At 42.5% G+C, this 12620-nt stretch overlaps 1 protein-coding gene across 2 annotated transcripts in view; it reads right to left on the reverse strand.

The window, feature by feature from the left end:
* Positions 1-3200: 3200 nt before the first annotated feature.
* The window catches only part of LOC117430716 (tyrosine-protein kinase BAZ1B-like), a 29119-nt gene continuing 19699 nt past the window's right edge, over positions 3201-12620 (reverse strand). For both annotated transcript variants that reach the window (XM_059000755.1, XM_059000756.1), the window contains 5 exons: positions 9170-9317; positions 8496-8608; positions 7349-7503; positions 6064-6170; positions 3201-5911 (listed from right to left, as the gene is read on the reverse strand). In XM_059000755.1, the coding sequence (XP_058856738.1) occupies positions 5185-5911; positions 6064-6170; positions 7349-7503; positions 8496-8608; positions 9170-9317 (1250 nt within the window). In that variant the 3' untranslated portion in view covers positions 3201-5184. The remainder of the gene's footprint in view (positions 5912-6063; positions 6171-7348; positions 7504-8495; positions 8609-9169; positions 9318-12620) is intronic.

The raw sequence follows: 12620 nt of genomic DNA on the forward strand, positions 1-12620 counted from the left end.
TCTTGTGATAAAGCAAGCATGGGTTTTGATTAATCTGGGGCTTTCCAGCTGTCAGCTGCTTGAACCCGTGCCAGGTGGAACGAGGTCAATACCAGGGGCGTGGTAAAGCTGGGATCCCACCTGCTGGCAGGTGCAGGGATGGCGGGCCCCTATCCATGACCTCCTCCCATCACTGCAGCAGGCAAGCGCACAGGCAGGCAGGTGTGCAGGGAGGAGCGGAGCTCAGGTGCAATTTACATTGCTGCATGTCTGCAGCACAGGTGTGCTTCTCCCTTGTATCAAAGAGCCACCGCTCCTAATAATCCATTACACCGTGTAACAATTTTTTATTGAAATTTTTTTGGTTCCTGGGTAGTAAGTGTTATTTCCTAATTGCTTATGCCTCAAAAGTATAGAAAATTGCTATTATTCCCCACAAACTTTGCTTTTGTGACCAGGACAGTGATATTTTGAAATTTACCTATTTTCCAGAACATTCCAGATAGATTCAGTGCTGAGTAAACTTGGAGTAACTTCTAGAACTTTCTAGAACTTTCCAGTAATATAAATAGTAGTATAAATACAGGGGCCTTAAGCTCGCCAGTTCAGTTTAGTTCCAGCTGCCTAAGTGGATACATATCTGCATTTTTCTGAGATGGCATCAAGGTCATAGGAGACTTCAAAATGGTGGCATTCCTGATGGGTCTCCAAGGCGGTTTTACCAAGTTTCCCTGCTATCTTTGCCTTTGGGACAGCAGGGACACCAAGGCGCACTACCACAGACGGGACTGGCCACAGCGGACAGAGTTCTCTGTGGGGAGGAACAACGTCAAGTGGGAGACACTGATGGACCCCCAGAAGGTGCTGATGCCACCACTGCACATCAAATTGGGCCTTATGAAACCATTTGTCAGAGCTCTAGATAAGGAGTCGGCAGCCTTTAAGTACCTTCAAGACTTCTTCCCTAAGCTGTCTGAGGCAAAGGTCAAAGCCGGTGTCTTCGTCGGACCACAGATAAAAGAAGATCCTGGAGTGCAATGAATTCCCCAAGAAGCTCACTAGTAAGGAGAAAGCGGCTTGGAACAGCTTTGTCGCAGTGGTTCGGGGCTTCCTGGGCAATCACAAGGCCGAAAACTATGTGGAGCTGGTTGAGACTCTGGTGAAGAACTACGGCACAATGGGCTGTAGGATGTCCCTCAAAGTCCATATCCTTGATGCTCATCTTGATAAATTCAAGGAGAACATGGGAGCGTACTCGGAGGAGCAAGGCGAGCGCTTCCACCAGGATATACTGGACTTTGAACGCCGCTACCAAGGACAGTATAACGAGAACATGATGCGAGACTACATTTGGGGACTGATTCGTGAAAGTGATTTACAGTATAATCGTAAATCTCGAAAAACTACTCACTTCTAAATATTTTGTAGTCATTTTTGTATTACTTTAGTATAAATACATGTTAATTTGGATTCATATGTTGTTTTTTTCTGACTTTATGTGAACGAAAAAACACAAATTTGCCCGTTTTCTCATTGGAAATAGGTAAATTTCAAAATATCACTGTCCTGGTCACAAAAGCAAAGTTTGTGGGGAATAATAGCCATTTTCTATACTTTTGAGGCATAAGCAATTAGGAAATAACACTTACTACCCAGGAACAAAAATTGTGTTACATAGATAATTATCTATTAGATCCAATTTGAACACAAGTGTGCAAGAAATGGTAATGTTTTAATAAGACAGAATTCAAGGACAGGACTGCTGGTGTTTGGTGACTCACAGGTAAGTGCATTCACTTCTCACTGTCCTGATCACTGTCTCTGCTGTTCCTATGATTGCTCCCCGTCTGCAGTAAGATGGTCGATTCGTAACAATTGTAGTCTATAAAGCAGTCCCATTGCAAGCTGGTTGATTGTAACAGGGACATTTTTTTAAGAAATCAGATTAATTGGTCTAAATTATTACAAGATAAACATTTTCTTTGTTTTCTTAAATATAATTATACTGGAGGCAGCAGACAGGTATCGAGAAATGCTTTGTGGAAGTGGCCTGTGCACTAAGTTTATGCATGTTTCAGGCCCACAGGAATCCTCTCTTCCAAACACAATCTTCACCATGTGCAGCACAGTAGCCCACGCAAAGAAACAGCCAATTTCCAGTCCCATGTATGGCCTCTTGTATCGTTCTGTATTTGGATGCTTGACAACAACATGGAGATGTTTGTAATGCCAACACATTTACTGTGTAATCTCTGCTGTGGTGGCCACAGATACTGCATCAGATTCAGACCTGTCATAGTCCAGTCTGACGCTGGAATTGCATATGGTGCAAGCCAAGATTATGCAAGTTATCTATAATCTTTTGACTGAATCCTTTCTGGGATGTTCACTGTCAATAATATTTTAAAACCAAAGGTTATGTATATTACATAAATAACTTGAAAACGTTTAGCAATAATTTGTCAGCATTTCCCCGTCACGTTTGGGTTGATATTCTATAAACTTTTACCATTAAATACTGTACAGCAAGCCCTGCTTTATTATGACAGATGCAATCGGCTTCTGGTTTTATTACAGGCTTAATTTGTGGTGCAAAATACCATCATTTGAAAGTCTTGTATTTCAGTCTATCAACTTTTCAGTCGTTAGTTTCTCAATTGCAACATTAAATTGAACGAAACAAGGTGTAAATTGATTGTAAAATGGGACCCGATGTCTATCTGAAAGTTGGAATCATACTGTTGACGGTTTTCCAGCACCATTCCTCCTCCCAAACTCCAACCAATAACCTTGAACATCTACAATAGCAATGTTGGTGTAGTGCCCCCATGTGGTTTAAAAATCACATTGAGTAAGTTTGTTCACTTATAAATCCTTGAAGCAAGCATGCAACTTCTTGTGAAATGTTTAACAGTAGAAAAACACCATTAAATGACAAAGCACAGAGAAGGCCAGTCTACTTGTGTAGTAAAGACTCCCAATAATTATATTTTGGTGTAAAACTGAATAGACAATGCATCAGCAAGCCGCAGGACCACAGGACTGGCTAAGGGACCCAACATGCAGCATGATGGCCGATGTGTGATACTGTATTTCAAGTAGGCTGCATTCTCACAAAGACACACGTACATCCTTCAATACAGCAGTAACTTTATAGAGCATCCAAACAGGAATGTATTATAAAAACCAAAGTATGATAAAAACAGACAGCACAAGGAAGCAACAGTAGGTAAGGAGTTTATTTAAAAATAAAATCATAATACTTTATTAAAGGCAGACTCCAAGATGGCAGTGTGGACAGGGCAATACAAATCTCACAGGATCACAAAAGAAAAGCAGAAACCTACAAACTCAAATGCATATTCTTTATTAAAAATGTGTCTTTAATACAAGCCAAGCCCCACCCCCCCTCCCCCCAAAAAGTAAAAATAATCTACCAGACTTGTTCCTTTACTAAAAAAGGGGGGGGGGGGGGTCATTTTCAAATAAAGTGGGGAAAAAAATTATAACTAGGAGTCTGGAGGGGTTATAGGAAAGAAGGGAGAGGACAGCCATCTGTTATACCCTTGAAATAATAACCCTCCCCAGCAGAGGGCACACATTTTCTGTAAGAGCTATAAATTGAAAAACTTGATTTTTTTTTTTGTATTTGTTCTTTCTTGAACACAAAACTATACAGAGCTGCAGAAAAGGAGAAGAGGAATCACAGGTGGATGTGAGTGGGGGGGAGGAGGGAGGGAGAGAATTTCATAAACCTAGGAGTCTTTTCACTGGTACATAAACTTAAGGGAGAAGGGGAGGGAGGCTGACAAGTTCTGTACAATTCTATGGGGTAGTTCTGTACAACACCAGCCAAGATCAAAACAGCACAAAAGAGGTGGTATTACAAAAAAACATGTCTTCTGTACAACATTGTGTCCATCTGTTTCTTTTATTAAAAGGATTTCACAAATAGGATTATTTTTTTTCTTAGTTCAAAACATCTGCATAACAAACTAACCAACAGAAAAGGTGCAAGTTGAGGGGTTTTGTTTATGTATTTAGTTTTAAACGTTGTTACACTGGTCTACCACAGAGCTGGCAGGTGAAGTCACCGCACTACAGCTGGTTAGGTTGCTAAACAGACACACTAGTAAGGGCCCGATTATCTCTCTAACCACGGTAGGATCCTTAAGTCAACACACACCACCAACTTGCCTCCTATAACCCTAATATAAAATCTTCAGTATTGAAGAGAGGACTTCAAAAAAAACATTGCAGACCAACAGCGACATCTGCTGGCAAAAGCCGAGATGGAAGACACATGGCTGCTTTTTTTTTTTTTACTATAGAAAGGGTTTTGTTTTAAAAACAAAAAAGTGCCAACTTTTTTCCTTTTTTTTTCTTCTCCTGCCAACTTCACATGGTCAAGCAATCTTCACCTCAATTTTGCTCACACCGTTGCTTGCACATAGGACATTGCTTGGAAATGGCAACTACATGTAAAAATTGCTTCAAAAAATTGCTATAAAAAGTCAGACTTCCTGACCCCAAAAACCTCCTATCTCCGTTCCCAACTCAAGAGCATAGATACAGATTCACACGTGAAAATACCCCTGCCTCACACGGAGGCGTGGATCTGAACGAGTGTACACCTGAACAGTTTGCAAGCACCACGTCAATTACACCACCAGTTTCAGTGGGCAAGAGGACGGATCCGACGAGCAAGCCCTTAGAGATGCTGATGTTGCTTGTAGAGTCTGTACGAGGGCTGCAGCACTGCACGTCACCTCTCTGAACTCAAACTTACACATTTAACATGACGATATACAAGCAGAACCCTTGTATTGGAAAGGAGGCAGGATACCCTTGATGGCAAAAAGAGGGGTGCCCCCATCCCAACCAGCTGTAAAACTCAAAGTATTAAAAAAGCTCCTATGCCTGCCAACCCCCCCCCAAAAAAAATTCTGTTCCACTCTCAGGGCAGAAAAAATTACAAATACAAAGACATTGTATAGGAGCTCCGAATATCCAACCCTGTGCATTTAATGAATTAACCGACTCTCCTGAACAGTCCAAGAAAACATTAGATACAAATATAAATCAGCAGCTCTACAAAATACAAAAACAAGGAAAATAAAGAATTATCAAAAAAAAAAAAAAATCCAAGTCGGGTGGTCAGGTATAAGTTTCCAACAAAGGATTTAAAAAAAAAAAAAAAAGGATTTATAATATATGTCTTCGCCTTCTGGAATGTTGCTGGTTTTTCTTTTCCCCGTCGCTCTCCTCCTCCTCGTCTCTCCCTCTCTTGCTTGTCCTCTTGCTGTGCCGTGTTTTCCTGCTTTCCTGTTCAGCGTCGCTCTCCTCTTCGTCGTGTTTCTGATTGCGAGCCGAGTTGGTTCGCCTGCTTTTCCGAGTTTTGCGGCCGTCCTCCTGCTCACTCTCCTCCTCCTCCACCTCCTCATACCGCTTGCGTGCCGAGCCCGTCCGCTTGCTGTGCCGAGTCTTCCTGCTGTCCTCCTGCTCGCTGTCATCCTCCTCGTTGTCCTTGCGCCCTTGCTTGCGTGCCGAGCTGTTCTGTTTGCTATTCCGAGTTCTGTGACTGTCCTCCTTTTCGCTCTCCTCTGTTTCTTCGTCCTCCTCCTCCTCCTCCTCCTGCTTGCTTGTGTCGCTCACCCTCTTGCGTTGCCGACGACGCATGTAGCTCTGGCCCGGTAGGTGTTTGTGCAGCAAGTCCACAAAGCACTGCTCCGTCTTGGTCAGGCAGGAAAGGACATGGCTGTCAGGCTGGTTGTATTGCTCAGCGTTGGAGAAGACGAGCTTCATGTCCTCCACGAAGTCTGCCGCGTGGCGGTACTCCCGGTTCGCACACTTGCGCTGCATGCTCTGGAAGTCCAAGGGATTAGAGATCACCTCCAGGTAGTCTTCTGCTTCCTCTGCAGATACTGGCTCTCTGGGGGGGGTGGGGGGGTGGAGATTAGGTAAGAGTAGGGAGTCAATACCAATCAAATATCTTGCCGTATCTAGACAGACCTTTTAAATTAATCACCTTGGAAAATATTTTAAAATAAGTGCTGGTAACACTCCCCTCGTGATCCCTCTCACCTGAAGGGCCAGCTGAATCTGAACTTGACCAGTTTGTTAAGGATCTCCTCACACCTCTGCACCTCCAGGGCTTGTCTGCTCACTCCCTGTCTCGAGCTCTGCCGCACCTGAGGGAAATAAATACAAATAAAATAATAATAGGGGCCCCATCAGCACCAGGCAGCCATTCCAACACCCATCACTGCTCCTTTAGGGATTATGAAAGAAAGTGAAATTACAGGAACAGATTACAGCATTGTTTGACTGTCAGTCATATCTCATTACCAGATACAAACTTGACCAGAATATCCTCAGTTGTACAAAATTTATTTATTTTTATATATATATATATATATATATATATATATATATATATATATATATATATATATATATATATTCCAGGTTACAAGCCCTTTTCTTTAACCACTGGACCACACAGCCTAATATATATAATTGTAAATAGTTGTACAAGCTGATGCATAGTTCACACACCCTAGACTCTGTAAATCGCCTTGGATAAAGGCGTCTGCTAAATAAACAAAGAATAATATACATTGTGGATATGTATATGCATAGATTTTATATACAGTACATATAGTAGTTTCTTATCCCTACAGTTCCGTTTTAGTGTGCTTCAGTACTAGGTCAGAACCAAGCCCACAACACCACAAACCACACACAGATTTAACAAATCCCCTCTGCCCTAGTCTTGCGGACAGAGTCATGTTAAGAGTGTCATATGCGTCTCTGCCAAAGAGCCAGCAGCCACATTGCTGAAATTCTGTCGCTTAATGAGGCTCTGGTAGAGCCATAGACACACGGACTCCACTTTAACAAGTTCAGGGTCATCTGGCAACCAGCAGACAGATTGTAATGAAGATGCCTCAGATATTTTTCTGGCTGATTCACCCAGCACCTGGGGGGAGAGGGAGCCTGCAGTCTTCATTAGCAAACCCTCCAACTGGGGATAGATGTGCAAGAGTGCATTCTCCTGATGAAAGCAAACTCACAGCACCTGTTCAGTCAGGGGACACATTCTCTCAAAGTTTGACTGCAGCAGAAGCAAGCCCCAGAAATGCCTTTCACTAATGCACTCCCGGGCAAAAGGTCCAAGGAAATTCTTGTGTGATGAATAACCCCTCCCAATTCATTTCTATAAGTTTTGAGCCAAGAAACGTCTGGGTTTCTTCCCTTCCGAGATGTCACATCTAGCTGACATTCAACATTTCTTCTAGTCTCCAATGAAACTTTTGTGAAACACAGGACTGTCCTGGGGATCTCAGTGGAAGCTGTGGTGTCTTACCAGTTCCTCGATGTCAGCAGGGATGCCCGGGTTCACCTTTTGCCTGCTGCTCTTGGAGTTTTGTGGGGAATTTTTCTTGGTAACCTGTTTTCCTCCCTGCTTTTGCGACCATGAAGATGCAGACTGTTTACCCTTAGCACCTTTCCGAGGCCTCACTGCAAACAGACGCACACAAAACACACACATCATCACTGAGCTTACTGTCACCTGGATCCTTACAGGCGACACAGACCGTCACTACAGAATGGATTCCGAGCTTTGTACATTATAGAAAGCTTCTGTACAGTCCCCCGTCCCCACCGGACTGAAGGATGAAACACAGTGAATTTGATTTGGAACAGACCAAAATTTCACAGGGAGATACTCGGGGGCAAACCACTATGCTTTAGTTTCAGTGTTGGGCTGCACTGTGGAAGGTAGCTGGTGCTAGCGGCTCAAGTGGATAGATCAATAGCATAGGATTAAGTCAACGGGCCATTGAGCTGCATAATCTGCTCCTTGCCAGAATTCCAACGTTGTGGCTCAACAGAAAAAAATAAATAAATAGACAAAATAAAACAAAGTGCATTTCCTGAATACGTTTCAAACATTTCTCTCTCAACAGAAATATTTACCATCACATTCGCCTCTCTCTCTTGCTCACAGACCACTTCCCAAGCAAGCAATTCAAGCAGTTGCTCTCTGCTGCCTGTTTAAATGACTTCACTTTTTCCTCCCTCACTTACCCCCCCACACCAGAGTGGCTAACCTTACAGGAGTTTGCATCAAAGCCCACCCAGTAGGAAGAGGGTCGATGCTGCTAAAACTCCATAAAGGGTCAGTCTTTGCGAAGGGTGGTATTGGGTTACAGCCCTGCACAGGCGTGAACAGCCCCTGTGAGACACAGAGTGGGGATGGACAAGCCAGGTTTCCACATTAGTCAGTCTGCTTGTCAGCTCTTTACAGGGGTTTAGCCTGCCCGTGTCACGGCGGCCCCTTTGTTACATTAGCACCCCCATTAAACACCCCGACCCGGACCTTCTCGGTAAGCAGAGAAGGAGCTGGAAAGACGATCCTTTTCACCAGCAGCAGCCCGTTTATCATCCTGGTAATATGGATGGCACTTTTAGAGTATGCCCAGGTCACAGGTCTGTCGAACAGTACTTACAACTCAGCCCAGCCACCTTGAAATCTTCATCAGACTCAGAGTCTTCCTCCTCTGAGTCGTCTTCCTCCTCCTCATCCTCTTCCTCCTCCTCACTCGTGTCCTCATTGTAGTTCCTGCACAGACAGACACCCCACCATCAACCCAATCTCATCTCCACTCACAAAAAAGCAGCATGGTCTAATAATTCATGGCCATGGACAATTTGTAAAAAATAATATTGTATGTTTTTTTAAAACTGAGACAAAACCGTGCAAGTCAAACAGCCCTCAAAGATAGTAATTTTATTAGTATAAAAAACTAATACTTGAAGGTAGTATTTTTTATTTTGACTTTTCTTTCCAAGCTAGAACCCTACCATTGCAGAGGGTATACTGGGACTGGCTGCCACTGGAAGTACCTAGAGATTTTTAAAAGGGATGAATAGAATTGGAATAAATGTCCTGGTCACAGAAGCTTGCACGGGACAAGGAAAGGTTCGACTGGCAGGTGCTCCAGTGTGAATCTGATCTGCAGCAGAGTTCACAACAGGATTCCTATTGCAGAGCAGTTTGTGCCATTCCAGAGCTTAATAAAGCCACAGAGCAAAGATAATAATAAATGAACAGGCTATTTCCATGCCTGTGCACTTCAGTCAGGATCTCTGCATACTCAGCGGAGAGGCACCGAGTCCCTACCTGCCCCGAGAGCAGCGGCGAGCGATAGCGGGCTGGCAGGACGGACACAGCCACTCCCCGTCAGGGATGGAGTAGAGAGCCGGCCTCAGACAGAACAGATGGAAGGCCTTGTTACACTCATCACACAGGATCAGCTTGTCATCTTCACCTGGAGGGGACAGGCAGGGAGGAGATGGAGAGGGGGAGACAACGTTAACCCATACCAGGTGCTTTCTGGACAACTTATTTATTCAGTGCAGCTATACAAAGCTGGTCTGTCACTCTTGAGCTCCCTTTGGCAGGTGCAAAATAAGGCAACTACTGTATCTAATCAGACGAGACAATCCAAGAGAATAATCTTGCCTTTTTAAAAACTTAATGTAAACATTAAACACAGACATTGGGCCCCAATTTCCAAAGCTTGTATTTTACACCACTTTTACCCGCTTACTCCCTGATCCAGTCAAAAACAAAACAAAGAAATCTGCCCTTTTCAGTTCCACCTCGAACAAAGAGTGGGCAGGGAGGCTTCTCGTCCAGCCTGGTGAATCTGAGCCCCTTTGCTGAAGTTACCTGACTTAATCATCCCAAAGCAGGGTCTTTGGGTGCTACTGCTAACTGGTGTTCACCTTGACTCACAGCATCCCTGCAAATAATTACTCAGTGCTTTTAGTACACTCTAAATAGCCATGCATAATGACTGATCATGTGCTAAAATTATTACACTGAAGTGAGCCCTGACATACATCATGACCCTTAAAGTGTAGTTATCTAATCTACTTTTCTACATTTCTTTACTGAATTATTATTATTATTATTTGTTTATTTAGCAGACACCTTTATCCAAGGCGACTTACAGAGACTAGGGTGTGTGAACTATGCATCAGCTGCAGAGTCACTTACAACTACTCTCACCTGAAAGACAGAGCACAAGGAGGTGAAGTGACTTGCTCAGGGTCACACAATGAGTCAGTGGCTGAGGTGGGATTTGAACCGGGGATCTCTTGGTTACAAGCCCTTTTCTTTAACCACTGGACCACACAGCCTCCTTTAACCACTGGACCAATTCCTCCTGAAATACCATTTTATCTGCCCTTCCTTATTAGAAATGCTGTTCAGTAGGTACATAGCTGGGATTTTTTTTTGGATTGGTTACAAACATTTAGTTTATTTAAAAAAAAAAAAGAAAAGAAAGAGCGGCTCTTACACTCTATGTAGCCACATATAGCTACATTCAGTAGTTCATGATGTATTATGAATAGTTGAAAGCCATTTTTTCCACCAAGCAACTCAAATGTGCATGTGTATAACCCCCAAGTAAAAACACACTTGAATGAATACAGCCTTAAAATGTTTCATTAAACCAAATCTAAAAATAAACCGACAGCCCTAACTTGCAGAAGCCTGAACTGAGGTAGCGGGTTTGAGCAGAACCACAGCAATGCTGCTCGCTGTCTCTCTGTAACTCCTGTGCTGCACTGAACTGTTGAATTCCACCCCAGGGAGGAGCACCAGGGGTGGGGGAACACTGCGCTTGTGTAACTTACTTCTAAAGGGGGAATATTTTAAACAAACAAATAAAACCCACAAATAAGATGTCAACTCTCACTGCAATCTCCTTGCTATATTACACAGCCGCTGAGCTGCTGAAATCAAAAGTTCGGGTCCTTAATTAAAGTTGACGGTGGGGGCTGCGAAGGAATCCCTGTTATCTGTGCCAGGAAGGCTGCCAGCTTGGCAGAGAGAGAGACCTCGTGCTGTAACCAGAGACGAGAGCCTGAGGTTTCACACACAGCAATGAGAGGTTAAAGGGCACCCTGTAATAGAGCTCTGGCCTGGTACTGCACCTGCCAGCACAGCTCCCCTGCACCCCCTACTGGCTTAAACTAATATTGCACTACACACTCTCCCTGGAAAACCTTCCGGTCCCAATATAGCTGGGACGCTTTAAGAAAATTATTACAGGGTTCAGAGGAAATCCCCATGGCGGTTACCATTGCAGATTTCAGACAACAACTTTAAAAATATGTTTCTAGAAAATAGCAAGGAGGGCTAACATTAGAGATGTCACAGTATTAAACTGACATTGATAACCTTCAAAAAAATTGTCATATAAAATGTACATTAAAATTAAATTTGATTATACGTATAAAAGCCATTAACATGTTTAAGAAGGTCCTGTTTCATATAAAACTATGTCACTTTAAACAGCTGTATGTGTTGTATCTGCTTTTTCTGGGTTTTAGTTGAAGTACTTTCCCTTCTCTCTACAACTACAAAATACATGAACTTTTGAATTTTCAAAAAGCTTCTTTTGCAACATTTTTGTAAAAGGAAAGGGGTTTCAACCCTTTAAAACAGAAATAAGCTTTGTGTTAATTGAAGTGCTCTTAGTTACATGCACCCTCATACATTCTTATCAGCTTTAAACAGTCATCAAATATTATTCAATATATCTTTGCTTCAGTAAAAGTTACTACTATATTACATTTGATCTTGTTTTCTTCCTAATTACACAGTGAATATTTTGTTAAAATACTTAAGCAAAAAGTTCCAAATTGTTAATTCATACTGGCGCAAAAAAAAAGACAAATAAAATGATAAAAAGGGATACGTCAGTTTAGTTTGTAAACACTAAGAAATAGGATTTGCTTCAGTGAACACAAGTGCATTAGGTTCTGGCACGATCGCTTCTCTAACTGAGCAGGAAAGCCAGTGAGATCATGGGATTGTACTGCAGCACTAGCATTCGTTACACATTCTGCTCCCAGTTTTCTATAATATATATGGCTTTGAAATGAAGCGGAGGTTGGTTAGGTCCGTTTTAAAGAATGTGAGGTTTGTTATTTCTCATCACAACTGATACAGTTAGACTAAGAGTACCTGATTTAGTTTTGCTCTACTATGACAGGTGTTATTCTCTGTCGGCGACAAGGTTAAAATCAAGCTTCAACCCAAATCCTGCACACTTGTTTTCCATCTTCAACTACCCTGTTTGTTTGTGAAAAATAAAACGCAGCAGCAGAGCTATGAAAAAACAAACATATTACTGTAGATTTTATTAGGAAGAATTTTCTAATAAAACAAAATAATAAAACAAGTTATGCTGCTAAGCCTGTATATCTAACTTTTCTTCTACACTTTACAGTGCTTTATTTTATTGATTTTTTTAACTTCTTGTTATCTGAGGTCCATAAGACATTTTACATCATGATACTCATGATGTAAAATGAACAAGAAATTGTGGTACAACACTATCCCAGGGTACCACGTGGCGTCTCATTTCTACAGTGTTCACTGCCATCTGACACCTTGTTTTTTAATTTCGCTCTATACGCAATCTGACACCTCGCAGCACATGTTGTTTGACTGGCAATGGCTCCCACTGTTTATTGTGATCAAGCTCCAAAGCAGCAAGCACCAATTAGGAGACAGTAGGGACAGAAACACAAAACTACTTTTGCATACTACG

This window comes from Acipenser ruthenus, chromosome 26 (assembly GCF_902713425.1).
Source record: "Acipenser ruthenus chromosome 26, fAciRut3.2 maternal haplotype, whole genome shotgun sequence".
Lineage (NCBI taxonomy): Eukaryota > Metazoa > Chordata > Actinopteri > Acipenseriformes > Acipenseridae > Acipenser > Acipenser ruthenus.